Source organism: Megalobrama amblycephala, linkage group LG9 (genome assembly GCF_018812025.1).
Source record: "Megalobrama amblycephala isolate DHTTF-2021 linkage group LG9, ASM1881202v1, whole genome shotgun sequence".
NCBI classification, from domain to species: Eukaryota; Metazoa; Chordata; class Actinopteri; order Cypriniformes; family Xenocyprididae; genus Megalobrama; species Megalobrama amblycephala.
The window spans coordinates 36,366,761-36,387,529 of record NC_063052.1 but is presented as its reverse complement, the minus strand read 5'-3'; the positions used below and the strand labels follow the sequence as shown (position 1 = coordinate 36,387,529).

The 20,769-nt window shown below is 33.2% G+C and overlaps 2 protein-coding genes across 4 annotated transcripts in view; one reads left to right on the top strand and one right to left on the bottom strand.

Moving 5' to 3' along the window:
- recql4 (RecQ helicase-like 4) overlaps nucleotides 1-4,273 on the top strand; it is a 17,294-nt gene extending 13,021 nt beyond the window's left edge. For both annotated transcript variants that reach the window (XM_048203505.1, XM_048203504.1), the window contains 7 exons: nucleotides 1-194; nucleotides 581-710; nucleotides 792-952; nucleotides 2,221-2,410; nucleotides 2,633-2,798; nucleotides 2,894-3,002; nucleotides 4,010-4,273. The exon at nucleotides 1-194 is cut by the window's left edge and continues 95 nt beyond it. In XM_048203505.1, the coding sequence (XP_048059462.1) occupies nucleotides 1-194; nucleotides 581-710; nucleotides 792-952; nucleotides 2,221-2,410; nucleotides 2,633-2,798; nucleotides 2,894-3,002; nucleotides 4,010-4,131 (1,072 nt within the window). In that variant the 3' untranslated portion in view covers nucleotides 4,132-4,273. The remainder of the gene's footprint in view (nucleotides 195-580; nucleotides 711-791; nucleotides 953-2,220; nucleotides 2,411-2,632; nucleotides 2,799-2,893; nucleotides 3,003-4,009) is intronic.
- Nucleotides 4,274-5,622: 1,349 nt separating this feature from the next.
- LOC125276104 (zinc transporter ZIP4-like) lies at nucleotides 5,623-19,010 on the bottom strand. 2 transcript variants are annotated; one of them, XM_048203560.1, is made up of 12 exons: nucleotides 18,655-19,010; nucleotides 17,615-17,911; nucleotides 17,332-17,521; nucleotides 15,954-16,087; nucleotides 15,254-15,425; nucleotides 13,587-13,759; nucleotides 13,362-13,517; nucleotides 9,958-10,053; nucleotides 9,244-9,298; nucleotides 8,242-8,394; nucleotides 6,486-6,673; nucleotides 5,623-6,212 (listed from the first exon to the last, which is right to left on the bottom strand). In XM_048203560.1, the coding sequence occupies exons 1-12, from the start codon at nucleotides 18,853-18,855 to the stop codon at nucleotides 6,084-6,086; spliced, it is 1,944 nt and encodes a 647-aa protein (XP_048059517.1). In that variant the 5' UTR covers nucleotides 18,856-19,010; the 3' UTR covers nucleotides 5,623-6,083. The 2 variants fall into 2 exon arrangements, with proteins under 2 accessions (XP_048059517.1, XP_048059518.1); XM_048203561.1 differs by lacking the exons at nucleotides 13,362-13,517; nucleotides 13,587-13,759; nucleotides 15,254-15,425; ... (2 more) ...; nucleotides 17,615-17,911; nucleotides 18,655-19,010 and having other exon boundaries at nucleotides 8,242-8,436; nucleotides 9,958-10,029.
- Between the last annotated feature and the right edge of the window lie 1,759 nt (nucleotides 19,011-20,769).

The window sequence follows — 20,769 nt, the reverse complement described above, 5'->3', positions numbered from 1 at the left end:
CACAGAACAACAGCCATCAGAGTCAAACACTCCACATGAGCACAACAAATCAGCACAGACGGCAGAGGAGGAGCCGCAGGAGAGCGACGGCGGTGTGAAATTGAGTGACGAGTGTGTACAGCGAGCATGTCACACACATGAGAGAGCCATTCCCATGCAGGAGACCGTGGAGGCCCTCGACATCACAGAAGAGAGTGAGAACACTTAGAGAAACATGAGATGAAGTGCTTTAATACAGTAGATCTGAGAGTCGAAGCCATGTTTAAAGGGATTGATCACACAAAAATCATTTATTTGCCCTTCTCTGTCAGTGTTTTTGATATGCAAGATATTTTTTTCAGATCTTGCCAAAAAAGTTCATAAAAATACACTACCATTCGAACAATATTATTAAAATATTATTGCAATTTAAAATAACTGTTTTTAGGATTCTTTGATGAGTAGAAAGTTGAAAAGAACAGCGTTTATTTGAAATAGATGATCAAACAATGACAATTGTCATTTTTGGGTGAACTATTCCAAATCAAATATGGCGTCATCTTCAGTTAAGATCTATATGGCTCATCATGTGTGTGTTTAGGTCTGGAGACTCTCTTGTGTTACCTGGAGCTTCATCCTCAGCAGTGGGTGGAGCTTCTCCATCCGACTCTCTCCGTCTGTAAGCTGCAGTGTTACGGCGGTCCACAGCAGCTCCGTAAAATCACCAAACTGTACGTCACTCACAGTGTGTCTTAAACATGATTTTTAAGAGCTCTTCAGTGGCGTGTGTGGTAAATTTGCATGTCCGTTAGGTGTCCTCCGGTCGCTGTGGCGTTGGCACGGAAACGCATGGCGGGGGAGTGTGTGGAGTCATGTGACGCTCTGGAGTTTGACGTGGTGGAGCTGGCGGACACTATGGGCTGGCAGCTTCCTCTGGTGAAGAGAGGCCTGAGACAGCTGCAGTGGGGCTCAGGTGAGAGGAGAGGTTACACACCCAAATCTACAAACTTATCTAAAACAACAAGCTTTGTTCTGATTGGATCTGACCTCTGTGATTTAAAATCTATTTAACTTCCTCTAATTGTCATGAAAAAGCACAAAAAATGTGACTGATCACTTTACAAGTCTTTACAATAAAGATCTGATTAGAAGATTAATAAATGAATAATGAATAATGAATAATAAAGATTGGGCTGGAAACTATGAGTTTGTAAGTTTCAAACCTCAGATCCATGAACCTCAAACTATTCTGTTCTCTTTGATTCTGTTGTATTTTGTTTGGTTCTATTCTATTATGTTGTGCGCTTTTCTGTTCTATTTTATTCTTTTATTTGACTCTATTCTGTTCTATTATATTGTCTTGTACTCTATTCCATTTTATTATGTTGTTCCTTTCTGTTCTATTTTATATTTTATTTTATATTTTATTATGTTGTATTCTGTTATATTCTGTTTTATTCTATATTCTATTATGTTGTGTGATTTTGTTTTATTTTTCCCTATTCTGTTCTGTACTATTCTGTTATGTCGCCCTTTTTCTATTATATTTGACTCTATTTTGTTCTATTTTTATTGTTTTATTCTTTCCTGTTGTACTGAAGCATAACATAATAGAATAAAATAAAACAGAATATTTTTGTTGTATTCTGTTCAGTTCTATTTTTTTGTACACTATTCTGTTTTGTTCTATTCTATTGTTATGTTCTGTCTGTTCTATTTTAGATTCTATTTTATGTTGTATTCTGTTCTGTTCTATTCTATTGTTGCCCTTTTCTGTTCTATTTTATTTTGCTCTATTCTGTCCTATTTTTGTTTTTCATTTTGTTTTTCATTTTCTATTAAAGTTATTTCTGTTTTTATGTTCTATTCTGTTCTATTCTATTATTTTGTGTGCTTTTCTGTTATTCTATTCCATTATGTTGTTCTATTTTATTGTTGTTCTGTTTTGTTATATTCTATTATGTTGTTGTTCCTTCCTGTTTTATTTTAGATTCTATTTTATTTTGCTCTATTCTGTCCTATTTTTGTTTTATTCTATTCTATTGTTATGCTGTTCTATTAGGCCTTTCTGATTTATTCTGTTTTATTCTATTCTATTCTATTATGTTGTACTCTATTATGTTTTGTTCTACTATGTTGTGTTTATTTGTTCTATTTTATTCAATTTTATAATGTATTATAATATGTATTTACAATAGTTCTGTTCTATTCTATTGTTTTATTCTGTTGTGATCTCCTCAGGTTCATATGGAGGCACAGGCCGGAGCGGTGTTCACGTGGAGTTCTCAGCGCTGTCCTTCTACTTCCGCTCGTATGGCGACCTGACTCCGGATGAGCTGGACGCGGTGGGAGCGTTTCTGCACGGGAGAGTGATGGCGCAGGAGAGGACACAGCTGTACCAGCTCAAAACCTGCTTCAAAGCCTTCCGCAGGTCACACACACACACTTCTGATCAGTTGTTATGATTGGTAGAGTATTTTGAAATCTTGTTGACATTCACTGATAGAATATGCACTCAAAATCATTGCAAGATTTGCATACTGAAATATGATTGGTCATTTTTTTTTTAATTGCATGTGTTACATTCACTAACATTTGACTTGAGGGAATGGCATCATCTTTACTATCTCTGCCTGTATGTGTGTTTGTGCAGCGTTGCGTACCGTAACTGCAGTCTGTGTATGGATGATCTGGAGGAGAGCAGGAGTCAGGCTCTCAAAGAGCTGCTGCGTGATTACTTTGACAAGAGGAGAAACCTGGACCTGAGCAAACACTATCAGGAGGAAGAGGATGAGGAGGAAGAGCTCAACAAATGCAAGGTTTGTGACTTGTTTACGATTTCACCTTGAGCAGATGTTATATCTCACGTGTGGATGCTAGTTTAATCTGGTGTGACGTTGTATTTTGTCCTCAGATGAGGGACTGGGAAGGTCAGATCTGTGCGGACATCAGAAGTTTCCTGTCCAGTCGCAGCGATGAGAAGTTCTCTGGTCGAGCCGTGGCCAGAATATTCCACGGCATCGGTTTGTTTTTCTTGTGAATTTCTTGTTGTCTATGATAATATTGTAATTGTTGTTTTAACGATGTAGAAGAGTTAAAAAATGTATTTGTCATTGAATCATTCAAGATTCATACAAAAATGTTGATTTATCCATTAATGAAACAAGTGAGTCATTGAATCATTCATTCAAACCAGTATTTTTAAAAAGTAATTAATTAAATATTTTAAAATAGACTGCAGCAATTAACATTTTGATAGAACTTTTTGTAAATTACACTTTATTTTGTTAGTCGTTTGTTCAGAATCGTGGGAGAATTGTGATCGTGTTTGAAACAAAAATTGTGATTCTCTTTATTTAGAATCGTGCAGCTTTAGCAAAAAGCAAACAAAAACAAGTGCATCTTTCAAGTGCATGCTTTCATTGTGTGATATAGCCTTGTTAGAACAACACCAAAATACAACATATGTGGCAAAAAATGTCCTGTATGAGATTTTTTCTCATTTATTTCATATGATATAGTTGAGCAAGAGTGCTGTTTTCCCAAATATCAGCACTGTTGCAAATGTGATATTGGCTTTATATAACAGTTCAATAAATAAGTTAATTTAATGAGTTACATTGTAGACACTCAGTTTTACCAACAAAAATAGTTCCTCAGAGCAACACAGAGGTGTTTCGTTCCTGAATGAATCAGTGTTTTAGAATAAATCAATGATTCAGTGATCCATTCATAAAATCACTTGCTTCGTTCCTGAATGAATCCATTTGAATGAATCTGTTAAATTATTTTTTTTTTCTCTGATGTCACTTTGTTTTTCAGTGTCATTGCATACATAGGTTGTAATTTTTACATTAAAGGTGCAAAATTTTGTTATGATTTTTGTTTCATTTTGTGTAGACTTTTTATATCCAGATATATCCCAGTAGAAATCAAGATATTTTGTCAATATCGCACACACCTTTACTCTGCACCTGTTGTCATGGTTTCATTTAAGAGTAATTCAGCATGTGTTTGTTTCCTCCTGCAGGAAGTCCGTGTTATCCAGCGCAGACGTACGGACGCGACCGCAGATACTGGAGGAAATACATTCAGTTTGATTTCAATGAGATCATTCGATTAGCCACTCAAGAGATCATTAGAACGAGGTAACACATGATCACATGATCGTCTGTGTGAAACTCAAACTACAATCTGAATTTATTTATATATTTGTGCTGTTTGTCATTATTTTAAAATGTTCACGTGTTGTGTTTGATGACTTTGTACACAATAAAGACAGTTTTCTGGTGAATTATTGATCTGTATGAGATCTGTAAACTCATCAGTTGTATTTGCTCAGTCTGTCCTGTAGTGGGCGCCATTGCACTGTTTTCTGTTCAGATTCCTTCGAGTCAGTTGACACATTTATACTAAACAATCCCAGTCATTCAACAGATATCAGCGTATTAATATTTATAATAGCTTGTATAATCTACATTCATCACACACACACACACACACACACACAAACACCTACACACACCTACGGCCATATGTTTTGTGTGGTCTCTCCTACAGTCATTTTAATTACACCATGAATATAAAAAGACTCCAGATTCATAAAAAAATAGTGTGCAGGAATTTATCTGATTTTTTTTTTTTTTCCTAATAATTTACTGCTGCCAAAAAATAAATTATGTATATATTTTATACAAATATATATATATATATATATATATATATATATATATATTACACTTTGTATAGCAGATTTATATATTTATACATGTTTGTATAGCAAACAACTTAACATACATGTATGGTTTTAAAAATCCCCCCAAAAATGCATTTGTAGTGACTCTATTCAAGCATTTGCTTTAGAAAAAATTTAATTTTCAGAGAAATAAACCAAAGGGTAATTTCACCATGTTCTCAGCTGAGAACATAAAATTCTTCCTGTAAAAGTGAGAATGAAGAAATAAAGTGTAGTGTGTCAGTTACATGTGTTGCACACGTGTTACTCGTTCATCTCAAGCTGCTCTGCTGATTCAAACTCACCTGTTTCTGAACATGAATCAGAGACAAACTCTTCAATGCTTTATAATAATTCATATAAACATTTGTGTTATTTACTTAGAAATGGATCACTACAGAGTTTTTATATGATGAAAATAATTTCAAACACTAATGTAAGTGAATTTCCTTCAATATGAAGTCAATAATGTGAGAGGAGGGTATTTTTGTCACACCCTGGTTCATTTCTGACCCTGTAAAGAGAGCATTTGTATGAGTAATGTCTCTTTACATGCTTAGCTTTCCTAAATACCATTACATTATTTTAAGTGGCATTCATTTTAAAGGCTTTTCCGAGGTTTGCAGTCATTGCACTGTATTTAATTGGGCGTGTGTATGTTCTATTTCTGAGACATATGTTATTTTCCTTCATTTTTACAAGCATCACTGTCTAATGTACACTTCTGAGGAGTCATGCAGATCAGACTCGACGAAACCTCAGCATTTCTGCTTTGACACAATAACAAAATCACTGGCTTCAGCACTGCAATCTCTAACATGACTAATTACATGAGACCAGGATGCTGAATAGATGCTTTACATCACATTTATTAAAGCACAGAGACTATGAGTGAATATTAGACTTGCACAAGAGCTATAGGTCACCATTCATTTATTCACAAAACAATTCATACTTCATACATTAGCAGAATTTCATGTAGTAAAATCACTTCCACATATCAAATGCAACTTTTTCTATTCAGTTACATCTTTACAGAAACAACAAATACAAATTAACTTATATTTGGCTCCTGTCCTTTAGTTTAAATCTATCTAAAGAATCTATCTGTTATTTAACTGCTGTAATTAAAGTGATTCACACAGCTGATTTAACCATTTCAAATGTTACATTTTAATCAGATTTGAGTGGTGTTTTAAAAATACGATAATATTATTAAAAGTAATGTTTTAAAATGAAAAATATCCCATATTAAAACATGGCAGCACTATAAATTGCACATATTTCCTCTGTTTTAAGTGACAATCACACACAGTCATGCTCGAGGAAGGGAATATGATAACGCACAAGTACAAAGCAGCATCATGTTTTAGATTCCTATCTGATCTTCATATAAAGACAGGAGTAATAAAATCCCCCATCCCGTCATCAGACCCAGATTCTGCAGGAGAAGAATCAGCCACGGCCATTTGCTCTCGACGTGAAGCATGGAGGGAAGCTGGATGAGACAAAAAAACAGAAACAAAGTCTGGTTTTTATGATGATCTCATGACACACACATTTTTGATGTTTGTTGTGTTTCACTTGAGAGATGCAGGAAAGTACAATGCAATGAGTTTTTTCTTAAAAAAACATTTCAGAATTGACTGATATGGCTGCTTTTAACAGAAGTCCATACAACATGTAATTTTCATTTTACATAAAATATGGTGCTATTTTTGCTCTGTTATTGAGAACAGTTATGAAAGAAGCCAAATCATAGCAAGCGCACCATGTCTGCGAGGGCGATGTAGAGGAAGAGGCCGGCGGTGACGGCAGAGATCCAGTCCTCTGCGAGTGTTTGTGTGGAGATGGACAGGGAGATGTACAGACCGACGAAGGAGGTGAGAGCGCTGCCCACGTTCAGGAGCAGAGCGATCTTCACCGACAGACCGCAGTGAAGCAGGACCGCAAAATCACCTGCAGACGACAACAGAGTATATCAAATCAAATATATACAATTATATTTTGCATAATAAAAATGAAATCTATTACAGGACCATTACAGGTTTAATATATATATATATATATATATATATATATACACACACTACCGCTCAAAAGTTTGGGATCGGTACGTTTTTTAATGTTTTTAAAAGAAGTTTCGTCTGCTCACCAAGGGTGCATTTACTTAATTAAAAATACAGTAAAAACAGTAATATTGTGAAATATTATTACAATTTAAAATAACTGTTTTCTATTTGAAAATATTTTAAAATGTAATTTATTCCTGTGATCAAAGCTGAATTTTCAGCATCGTTAATCCAGTCTTCAGTGTCACATGATCCTTCAGAAATCATTCTGATATGTCAATTGCTGCATACTGCAAAAGTATTAATTTCTTTAATTTCTTAAAAAAAAAAAAAAAAAAAATTCTTACTGACTCCAAACTTTTGAACGGTAGTGTGTATTTTATTTATATATATATATATATATATATATATATATATACACACACACATATACATTTAATATATTAAATATAATATTTAACATTTAAAAATTGTAAGAAGCATATTTTATATATAATTTATATACATTTTCTAATTGTTTCATATGTATAATATAAAATAATATTTAAACTAAAAAACAAATTATTAATTTTAGTGAATAAAAATAGCATTTTGTATAATATACACACACATGTACTGTATATATTTAATAAATATATACATATTTAATAAATATATATTAAATACATATAGAGATTTTATATATATTATTATTTTTTAAATATAATTTATATTAAATTTAAATATAAATATTATATATATATAAATATTATATATTTTTAATAAATATATATTCTATTATATTACTTAAATATAAAACATTTTTAATTTTTTTTCCATATTTAAATATTGTTTTATATTATACGTAATACATATTAAATCATTATGTATAATAAAAATAAATATAAATTGTAACCAATTAATTTCACTATTTAAATGTAATTATTAATAAATACAGGCCTTATTTACTTTATGCAAAATGTGATCCTTTATTTTTTTATGATCTTTTCATGGCAAGTTTTGAGAGTTTCATTACATCTGTTTATGCTGATTTAACCAGGTTGAAATGATTTTTTGTTGCATAAAGACTATAAACAATGAGAAATCTCATTTTATGATCCTGAAAGGAAACGTGTGCAGGAAAACAGAAAAACATGTTTGACTGCAATTCCAGGACATGTGTGTCATTAATATCTAGTGTGTTTATGTGGGACATTCCTTCATCCACACCAGGAAGAGTGAAAGTGTCCTTTGTTTTCTCTTTGTTGTCTTGATTAACCAGTAATGTTACTGTACTTTACATTATGTGCAAGAGTTATTGCAAGAGTATGCAGAAAGCCTTAACATTCAAACTACACATTTCCGTAACCTAAAGAACATTCACACAACATGTCTGTCCTGACAATCTTTCATTTCCTAGTTGTTTTCAATGTATTTTCTGCAGCTGGATAAGAGTTAACTACTGAGACGTCTCACCTAACTCGTGTGGAAGTTCATGGCACAGGACTGCCAGCGATGTCGCCAGTCCTGAGCGCCACGACACGGAGAACGCAGCGCCCATCGCCAGACCGTCCGTGAAGTTATGGATGCCGTCACCAATGGTGATCATATACGGCAGCAGACGCTTCTCTGAGGGACATGAGGAAGATCAGTTCACTACTGAAGTCTCTTCTGCTCAACAAGGATGCATTTATGTTATTAAAAATACAGTAAAAACAGTAATATTGTGAAATATTAGTACAATTTAAAATAACTGTTTTCTGTATAAATATGTTGTAAAATGTAATTTATTCCTGTGATGCAAAGCTAAATTTTCATTCAGAGTACATATGGTCCCTCTCTAAATAGTGTTAAAGTAACACTGAAGCAGAGTTAAAGTTAATGAGATAATTAAGCCATTAATAAGGCTGTGACTGAAGTCAGTTGTAGTTCTTGTGTATCTCTTGTCTTCAGTGATTCTGCTTGTTAACAGCAGGTGTTCATCACTAATGTGCAATCATTATTTAATGAATTGCTTAATTATCTCATTAACTTCAACTCTGCTTCAGTGTTATTCTAACACTATTTAGAGAGGGACCATATGTACTCTGAGCAGAGTTGATTTAACTCTGGAGATTTTGTTGTGTACTCCAGTCTTCAGTGTCACATGATCCTTCAGAAATCATTCTAATATGCTGATTCGCTGCTCAAGAAACATTTCTGATTATTCTCAATTTTAAAAACAGTCGTGCTGCTTCATATTTCTGTGGAAAATCTTACTGAATCTAATCTTTTGAATTCTAGTGTAACTAGAAATGTTCATGAAAAGACACTTTTGTACAAGTGACCTCATAGGATGGTGCTGGTCAAGGTCACTTTAATAACAGGTCATTTTACTCCCTTAAATGTGTGACACAAACATGTGATTAACTCTAACTGTGGTGTAATTATTAAAGGTCCAGACGTGTTTAACACCGAGCGCTGACGGCATTAACTGACCTCGTGTGCTGCTGAACGGCTCCAGGGAGGACTTCCCGTTGTTTTGCTCGTCCACCTGAAATCAATGAGAACTGACAGTATTAACTGATGATTTTGTGCTTTGATCTGCCTGCATTGACACTTTTCTTTAAAAGCTGCTGTGCAGCCAAATAATGTACCATTTATCACTGTAAAGCTGCTTTGACACAATCATTTTACATTGTAAAAAGCGCTATATAAATAAAGGTGACTTGACTTGACAGAGAAAGACTGGGACTCTTCTGCACTGATAAACTGTGTTTGATGGTCAAAATAAATTGGACATGTTATGGAAAAAATTATACACCACAATCACAGATGTTCCTGACTGTCCAGATAGGATTTTTTCTTCTGAGTGAGCTGAAAAATTGCTGTAATTATTGCAAATTGTATAAAAAAAATAAGAATAATCCACCTTTGATAACCAAATTTTCCTTTCTAAATAGGACTAAAGCTAATCTAGAAAATTAGATAAATATCCATTCATTAATTAAACAATCAAATCTCCATTTCTGATTCAGATGGTAATAAAAGCTGTAAATCCTAAAATGACCTCATGTTTTCAACAATTACTGTCTGGGTTTGTGAAATATGACTTCACCTGACCTCCTCAGGGAAAACTAGTTCTGTTCATCTTGTAGTCTTTGTGTAGCGTTTTGTAACATAATAAAGTCTTGTTTATTTGGAGCGTCTCACCAGCTCGTCCTGTGAGGTGGAGGAGTTGTTGTTGCGTCTCCTGCTCTGGAACATCTGCAGAACTTTGCTGTGATCACAGTGATGAGAGTCAGACTCCTACAACACAACAGAGATCATTTAAGGCAAGTCAGCTCATGTGGCGGCCATCTTACTAACATTTACCAGTCATACCAGTGAACACAGAAAAAAATACAAATAAGAGATAAATATAACAATAACTATATTGGCATCCACACCAACGGATGAGATCATTCTGATCATCACAAGCGAGCTGCAGTTTTGTTGTCTGTCGCTTTAAATGCTCGAGCTCTTTAAAGCAAGAAGGATTCTGATTGGCTGTCAATGTTTTTATTGTTCATCAGCTGGAAAAAAATCATTGTGAAAGTGATTCCTCTGTGTCGTTATCATTATAGTTGTAGTGTGGACTCAGCTTTTGTTTTACATTTAGAAAATATATTGTTATAGTTATCGTCCTTGGTGTGAACGGGCCTTTAATGTCAAAAATGCTTGAAAACAAGACAGATTTACCAAGACTTTCCATACAGTGTCTTTAATATAAGTGCATTTTAACTTCACTGGCGGAGTTTTTTCTCTCTAAGTATAAAAGAGTTACAAACAGGTGAAAAAACACACCAGTGCAGTAAAAATGATTCATATTTTGTGAAAACTGTGATTACACTGTGCATTTTTATGATTCTTTGATAATAAAAGTTCGAAATAACAGCATTAATTTGAAACAGAAGTATTTTTTAACATTTTAAATGTCTTTTCTGTCACTTTTAGTCAATTTAATGTATTCTTGCTGAATAAAAGTATTAATTTCTTTTTTAAAAATCCAGACCTTTGAACGGTGGTGTGCGTTTATTAAAACATCAACAAGTCTTAATATCTTTTGCAATGTTGCCTCTCAATATCATGCTGAATTTATCTTGTTTTAAGGGTTTTTACACATTTTAAGTGGAAAATAAGACAAAATTTCTCAATTGGATTATTTGCAGTGTGCACTGGAGTTCTAGACTCAATTTTAATGTCAAAAAGATGTCAAAAAGATTCTATATAAGGGGAAATGTCTATATAAGGAGAATCTTTGTCAAAAAGATTCTATATAAGGGGAAATGTCTATATAAGGAGAATCTTTGTCAAAAAGATTCTATATAAGGGGAAATGTCTATATAAGGAGAATCTTTGTCAAAAAGATTCTATATAAGGGGAAATGACTATATAAGGAGAATCTTTGTCCAAAAGATTCTATATAAGGGGAAATGTCTATATAAGGAGAATCTTTGTCAAAAAGATTCTATATAAGGAGAAATGTCTATATAAGGAGAATCTTTGTCCAAAAGATTCTATATAAGGGGAAATGTCTATATAAGGAGAATCTTTGTCAAAAAGATTCTATATAAGGGGAAATGTCTATATAAAGAGAATCTTTATGTCAGAAAGATTTTATATAAGGAGAAATGTCTATATAAGGAGAATCTTTGTCAAAAAGATTCTATATAAGGGGAAATGTCTATATAAAGAGAATCTTTATGTCAGAAAGATTCTATATAAGGAGAAATGTCTATATAAGGAGAATCTTTGTCAAAAAGATTCTATATAAGGGGAAATGTCTATATAAGGAGAATCTTTGTCAAAAAGATTCTATATAAGGAGAAATGTCTATATAAGGAGAATCTTTGTCCAAAAGATTCTATATAAGGGGAAATGTCTATATAAGGAGAATCTTTGTCAAAAAGATTCTATATAAGGAGAAATGTCTATATAAGGAGAATCTTTGTCAAAAAGATTCTATATAAGGGGAAATGTCTATATAAAGAGAATCTTTATGTCAGAAAGATTTTATATAAGGAGAAATGTCTATATAAGGAGAATCTTTGTCAAAAAGATTCTATATAAGGGGAAATGTCTATATAAAGAGAATCTTTATGTCAGAAAGATTCTATATAAGGAGAAATGTCTATATAAGGAGAATCTTTGTCAAAAAGATTCTATATAAGGGGAAATGTCTATATAAAGAGAATCTTTATGTCAGAAAGATTTTATATAAGGAGAAATGTCTATATAAGGAGAATCTTTGTCAAAAAGATTCTATATAAGGGGAAATGTCTATATAAAGAGAATCTTTATGTCAGAAAGATTCTATATAAGGAGAAATGTCTATATAAGGAGAATCTTTGTCAAAAAGATTCTATATAAGGGGAAATGTCTATATAAAGAGAATCTTTATGTCAGAAAGATTTTATATAAGGAGAAATGTCTATATAAGGAGAATCTTTGTCAAAAAGATTCTATATAAGGGGAAATGTCTATATAAAGAGAATCTTTATGTCAGAAAGATTCTATATAAGGAGAAATGTCTATATAAGGAGAATCTTTGTCAAAAAGATTCTATATAAGGAGAAATGTCTATATAAGGAGAATCTTTGTCAAAAAGATTCTATATAAGGAGAAATGTCTATATAAAGAGAATCTTTATGTCAGAAAGATTCTATATAAGGAGAAATGTCTATATAAGGAGAATCTTTGTCCAAAAGATTCTATATAAGGGGAAATGTCTTAAATGATTGCATAACACTTTCATGTTTAACAGGTTATTTCAATTTTTTTCTACTGATAAAGTATGTTTACGAGCTGTTTAATCCATAAAATTGAAATAAAATTAAAAATGAACAAAAATTTAAATAAATCCATAAAATGATCCCATGATTGGAACCCATATATGAAGTGCTTTACCCTTTAAAGAGTTAGTTAACCTAAAAATGAAAATTATGTCATTTATTACTCACCCTCATGTCGTTTCACACCCATAAGACCTTTTTTCATCTTCGGAAGACAAATTAAGATATTTTGATGAAATCCAAGAGATTTTTGACCTCCCTATAGACAGCATAACCACTTTCAAGTCCCAGAAAGGTAGTAAAGACATTGTTAAAATAGTCAACATGGCTACAGTGGACCTTAATGTTATGAGGCGACGAGAATACTATTTTTGTGTAAAAAACCCCCAAAATAACAACTTTATTCAACAAATTAAGATAAATTTAAATAATGAGCGAGCGTTTACTACATGAACAGCGTTGGAGACAAGACATTGTTGAATAAACATTGTGCACAAAACATTAGGTTTACCATAAGGTTGAAGCTCTGCAGTCAAGTTGACTATTTTAACTGTCTTCTACTTTTCTGGGCCTTGAAAGTGTTTATGACATTGCTGTCTATGGGGGTGGGGTTCAAAAAGCTCCCAGATTTCATCAAAAATATCTTAATTTGTGAACGAAGGTCTTACAGGTTTGGAACGACATGAGGATGAGTAATGACAGAATTTTCATTTATGGTTGAACAAACCCTTTAAGCTTCTATATAGAAGCTTTTCTTCTAAGTCTGCAGACTCAGTCACTCACTCCGTCCTGATGACCGTGTCGAGTGATGATGGAGAATATGGCTTCCATCAGAAAGAAGACATAGATGCCACCAACGACCACCAGGAGTTTGTAAAGATAGTCAAGGTTCTCCTCCTCATGACTGTGTCCATCTTCATGACCATGAAGACCTAAAAACTACAGTCACAATGCAATGAGAACAATGAACGAATTCCATCCCATTCAGACATTTTTAAATCTGCCTACCGAAGGAATCAAATGCAGAAGAGCGTCGCCCGTGAGGGATCCGACAGCGAGGCTGATGCAGAACTGGATGCACATCTGAAACACCTGCGTGCACCTGGAGAACAGCAGCACCACGATCCCAAACATGGCCATCAGACAGACGATGATGTTAGCGAGGGTGGCATATCCATATCCTGGGCACAAAGGGATCATTGAGTGATTGTATAAAGAGATCACTGTCTGTGTTATTCACAGGTGCGACCGGTTTTTGTAAACATTCAGATGGAATCTGGTTTGTGACCAGAAAATGATGCCAGCTTTCTCTCCAGGAAGAGTAGTTAAAATAATGCGTTGAGGAATATTTGTGGTTTCCTTGTTCTTTTGTGGTCAAGAGACTGATACCAACAAGAACTAAATACTGTAGTAGAACCAGAACAGCAACCTGTCATGTATCATTGTGTATAAAGTGTCATGTTTCTGATACAGAAACTGAATGTAAGAGATCATCTAAACATTTACTATCACTAAAAGTTACATATAATAGAAAAGTTGTACTTTCTGACAAACTTATACTATTTTTAATACGTTTTTCACATTTAAGTTGTTGCCATTAGACACTACTGTTAAAAGTTTGGGGTTTGTAAGATGTTTTAATGTGTGTTGTGCTCATCAAGGCTGCATTTATTTCATCAAAAATACAGTAAAAACAGTGAAATATTTTTACAATTTAAAATAACTTTTTACTATTTGAAAATATGTTAAAAAGTAATTTATTTCTGTGGTCAAAGCTGAATTTTCAGCATCATTACTCCAGTCTTCAGTGTCACATGATCCTTCAGAAATCATTCTAATATGCTGATTTGATGCTCAAGAAACATTTATGATTATTATCAATGTTATTATTATTATCAAAACAGTTGTTCTGCTTCATATTCTTGTGAAAACTGTGACTTTTTTCAGGATTTATTTGCTTTTGTAACATTATAAATGTCTTCACTGTCATTTTTGATCAATTTAATGCATCTTTTCTGAAAATATGTACATAGTAGTGTGACCAATATAAATATAGTCCAGACAGATTAATTTTTGGCTTTTTTTTTATAATTACTGGCATCAACCAATAATTATAGCATTGCACAGAAGTCTTTTAGTTCCTCTTGTTAAGTTTGAAATTCAACTGATAGCCTAGATTTTAACGCACATTTTTCTCTTTTCAGATGTTGATTATATTTTGACTTTTCACTTAATTTCTGTAATTTAGAATATTATATTTGCGATCATTAAAATGTCTTATTTATATAATGGTATGACATCAACCATTGGAAAACACATATTGGTTTAAGCACTATATTGATGTTTTGTCACTCCCATCAAATTTGCTTTACATATATATATATATTATTTTTATTTTTTTTAATAAATGATAACAGTTCAACTATGTCATGGCGGAGAAACTATTTAAAGAGCATCTTGATGAGCAAATTGCTGTAGTTACAGTTAGTTAAACTGACATATTTATTGCATCTACTTCAATAATAAAACATTCAGCTGAAGGAAACTTGAGCACTTTGTTTCTACATGAGTATGTTTCTGGACTTTATATTGATATAGTCATAAGCCTGTCTATGCCATGCATCTCAGAGTAATAGTTCAGTGCTGATCTGACGGTGTAAACAGACGTCACTCACTCTCAGCGGTGCTCAGAGAATCAGGGGTCACGTGTGTGAAACTGATCTCAGAACAGCCTCTGCTGAGGATCTGCTGAATCAGAGCAGGACTGAGCTGAGTGAACTGATCTCTGGTCAGTGATGAAGAGTTCAGCTGATAGATCCTCAACAGGTCTTCAGCGCTGAAACACATCTGTAGACAAAACAACCAGAAACTATTTGAGACAAGCACATTTTTGTATGCAAATATATTAATATTTGGCTTCAGTTACTTTCATTTTTCTGATAAGCATGCATGCATTAGTGTGTACTATTCCCTGATTTATTAGTTGCATCGATGTCAAAGGACTATTTAGATGGGATGGCGTGAGATTTAAAAAAAAAAAAAATCTATATATGCATTTTAGATGCATGGTTTATAATGTTTCAAATGTTGTGTCTTTCAGTTTTCACTCAAAAAAATTGAACAAAAATTGAGCACTTGTAATGGCTTAATTATTTCACTCTGATATAATCATGGTCTCAGATTGCACTGTACGTCATAACATCCACCAAGAGAGCAAAGCATCAATTATTCATGTAAATATGTCATGTTAAGGGCCTCAAAATTATGTCTTACTCAGCTGAATAATTGCTCTACTCATCAAAATCTAAATGATTAGAGTCCTACAGCATGTAAAGATCTCCCATGATGCCCCACACAAACACTGCTGTGTCTTACCGTATCCCAGCTGCTGTTATTATGGTGATCTTCCTGATGATTTTCCTCCTGATGGGGATCAGCATCAAGATGAGCACCATCGTGATCGTCTTCTGCTCCACCCAGATTCAGTGTCTTCAGAAGCTCCTCAAAATCTGAGTAACAATGGCAAAGTTTAAAATATTAAAATAGAGCACAAATGTTCAGCTTTAAACCAAATATTGTACATATATGCATAGAAGTACTTCAGAAAATCATTAATAGGTATTAAAACATACTTATACTACAATCAGGAGAACCTTTTTAAGTTCCATTAATGTTTTTGCTATAGCCAGTGTTATGGGTTTGATTCCCAGGGAATGCATGAACTGATAAAATGGATACTTTGAAGGCAGAAGAAAATGCTTTGAATAAAAGCATCTGCCAAATGCAAAAACATAAATGTAGAACACAGAAACCTAAACACTGATCTGAAGAACCTTTTATGATTTTTATATATATTTGCTGTAAAAAGTGGAAAAAAGCACCATTTCTATATGACCTGAGCAGGATTATTATAGTTAACAAAAAAGAATACTAAAACCATAAAAAAAATTGTCACTTGATATTAAATAAACATTAACTGAAATAAAATAAATATAAAAAACCCTTAAACTTACTTTTAAATCAACCAAGGCAACATTTCTCATTTTCATTTAGTATAAATCATGGTTTTTATTATAACTGGAACTAAAACCACAAAAAAAGACATTTTACTTGAAATAAAATAACAATGTTTACATTTTTTTATATTTTATTTCAGCTAGTTACCAAGACAAAATTTCTCCTTTTTTTATTCAGTTTAACTTGATGTACTAAAATAACTAAAATTGAAATAAAAATTAATAAAAACTATATACATATATTTAAAAAAAGAAAAAAAACTGGAATGACAACGAATGACAAAAACACAGCAAAATTACTAAAACTTTAACTGAAATGAAAATATAAATGGAAAATATAAACAACATCTATTTCAAAAATAGTAATAAAAATATAATAGTATCTTGATGCTAAAATATCACTGGTTTAATTTGAAGTACTAAAACTGAAATAAAAATGAATAAAAAATGAATAATAAAAAAAGCTAATAAAAATGATAAAAACACAAAATTACTAAAACTTTAACTTAAATGAAAATGAACATGGAAAATTTATGAAATATGAAACATGAATAAAAACTATAATAGTATATTAATGATACTAAAGTAACACTGCTCTTAAAAATAACTTTCTTTGGTGTGATTCTGTTTATTCAGCATGATTCAACCATATTAAATAATTTTTTTTTTACTTCATTGAAATCAAATGTCTCCACATGAAACTGATTGTCAGGTTAGTGTAACATCATCAGTCATACCATGAAGCGTGAGGTTATCAGAGCCGAAATGGCTGAAGATGTAATCCAGAAAGTACTGCTGCTCAGGAAGAACATGAGATCTCACACAGTCTCCACGCAGGACGTGATACAGGACGCTTCCCAACACGGCGTCCAGCTCTACGTGATGATCTCCGCTCTCGTCCAGGATGTCGTCCAGAGAGAGACAAGACTAAAAATATGCAGACAAATGACAGATGTGTGTCAAAACCATGATACTGAAGGATTACAACTTTTATTTTAAACCTGAAAATCTGTCGCTGACCTCATGTGTGTCGGGCTGATAGTGTTTTTCCATCTCATCAAAGAGCTTCTCCAAACCCTGATATTCTGGGATCCCCTCGTGAGGAGGACGGCTGGTGTCGTTGAGGTCTGAGATGTTTTGGATGAAGTGATGCGTCTCTACGGCCCAGCGTCCCTCCCGTACGGCTCTGCAGGTCTCCATCGGATCGCTCAGGAACAGACAGAGCGCAGGAGCCAGCGTGAAGAAATCCTCCATCTGGAGCTGCTGTGAGCTGCTGGAGTTACTCAACAGCTGCTGAAGACCTTCAACAGACACACACTGAATACAGCAGAGAGTGAAAAGAGAGATAAGAAAGCTTATATTAGTTTAATTTGCCTTAGTTGTCATGAAAATGAAGTCACAAGGAAATATCATAATTATCCTTAAATAGGCTTCATTTTCTATTTTCATTTTAGGGTAAAATATGACCTGTTCTTGACATATTGCATGAGATGCTTCTTTGTCTCTTGTTCAAAACAGATTTATAACACAGATTTAATAGTGTCAATATTCTTTCTTTCTGACAAAAAAGATATCTAGTTGGTGTAACTGTTGGGAGACTGAAAAAATAAATAAATAAAAGTAATTAAATGTCTGAAATTCTGGAAAAAGAAAGGTTGGTATAAGAAGTTTGAAAAAAAATATTTTAATACTTTTGAATGTAATAATAATTTGAATTATTATTAATATTCGGAAAACCTTGGTCCAAATATAAAAACAAGATCCCTGCAGACATTCACGACTGTATGGCAGTGAAATATCACATTCTTTGTCTTTTTATGAACACGCCAAAAAAAAAAAAAAAAGTATACAAAATACTTTATGTTAATATAGGCTAATATCGTCTTTATACTGTATTACTATATATTAAATCATGGTAAACATATACAGTATTTGTAACATTATTATTATTATTATTATTATTCGATTTGTTTTAAAGGTTGACATCCCTTTAATCGTCATTTACTCGATTCTCTCAGCTGGACCTCGATTTCCCCAAAAGTTCCTCACATCCATCTTACCTTTCCACACGACACACCGGAGCAGTTGACGCGGTTCTCCAGCCGCTCAAACACCGAGAGAAGCGCATCTTCTGTGAGGAACTCTTCACCTGGAGACACCAGATCCACGACTCTCGCGAAAATGTCCTTTTTACCGCCACGCGCTGCTGTACACAGACTGAGGCAGGTGACACAGAGAAATAAGAGCCCTGTAGTCTCCATAATCTGTGTGTTGTTGTGAATGACTGTCTTCAGTCCTCACACACACGAGCATCTGAGTTCCTCACACAGGTGATCATGTACCTGCTCAGGTAGAAGCTCCTGTTATCTTCCACACTGAACGCTGATTGGTCAAGAACAGAAACTCTTCCCTTCACCTGGGCAAAAAAAAGATTCAGACAGGGACTAATGTTGGATATAAAATAATAATATGATAATAAAATTATTATTATTATTATAAATATATTGAAACAAAATGTAATGCGTTTTATAGAATAATGACCACAATGCTTTTAACATAAACTCTTTTTTTTTTTAGTTCAACAGAAAAATGGCAAAGCGATTTTAAGCAATTTATACGTTTGCCGCAATTATTACTTAAGATCAGTTTTCCTCTATGAAAAGTACAAAAGTTAAGACTGATAATTTCAGTCGTTGTCACTGCTGACTTAAGATGTTTTTTTGGAACAGGGTAGCTGATTTATGATTCTACTGTGCTGTATTGATCGACTGTTCAACATCTAATGTCGCCCCCTTTAGGCTGTGGAAGAATCTGACAGTAGCCTACATGAAAAATAAATGTACATGTGTACTTTAAAATCATTCTTCAAAATTGCAAATTAAACGAATTCATTCAGTATGAAAACGTCCTGAAGTCCTGAAAAAAATATTTTTGTCTAATTAATATTTTTGCAGATATTTTGTAAGTGGGCTGCATAGAACAAGTCTTAAACGAATTTCACTCTGCAAGAAATAGTGGAAATGAAGTTTAACTGAAATGAATACTCCACTTAGATGTATGGAGTCATGTAAATGTATGGTGTTTATCAACACTTAGTTGTAAAATATTCATGTGTGTCACGTGATCCTTCAGAAATCATTCTAATATGCTGATTTTCTGCTCAAGAAACATTTCTGATTATTATCAATGTTGAAAACAGTTATGCAGCTTATTGTGTGGAAATCATGATAGATTTGTCTGATTCCTTGAATAGAATTTTTTCGAATAATTTTAATGTAACAATGTAACATTACTGCCATTAAGATCAATTTAATGCATTCAATTTATTTTAATGTATATATATATATATAAACATTTCACAAGAAATACTATATCTCTTGTCAGCAATTAAATTATGTTAATTTAAATTAATTAATAAACTATTTGCTGACAAATACCAAAGACCCATTAGGTTTTAAAGCTGACGTTTCTTCACTGTGCTCGGTTATTTTACTTATATTTCATATAGGGCTACAAGACCCATGGCTAATACCCTGAAGACTTGAACGTTTGATGTTGTCATGGTGTAATTTGGGTGCAAAAGACTTTGAAGAGCAAACAGTGTAGAACTTTTAACTTTTTTTTTATTATTGAATTTCAAAAGTATACAAAACAAGTCAGTATATTCTCAAGACATTTAACAAACAATGTTTATCCACATAAGAATGCAATAATTACATAAAATAAAACTGAAATGAAAGGGCAACACAAACATACCCTAGTGGAAAAAAAGTATGCTAAGTATACTTGCAGCAAGACTAATTATTAGTACATTTCAAGTGTGTTAATGATTAGTTAACTTAAAGTGTGCTATTTTGAAACAACTAATTTTGTACTAAGTATCCCAGCCAGCAGAGCCATGTGGGGCCCAAATGGGTTTGACCTGGGCTATCTAACTGGGACCCAGCCAGTTTTGCACCCAGTTTCCATGGAGGCCCCACATGGGTTAGCCCAGATGAACTGAACACTGCTCAGTGTGCACACTACAGGCTGTTAAATGAAACACAGAAATATGCTGGAGTTAATGAGATAATTAGGTGATAACGAGCAGAATCACTGAAGGACAGAGAAACAAGAAGAACTACGACTTCAGCCACAGCCTTCGATGAAATCAACTGAAGATAAAAGACATTAAA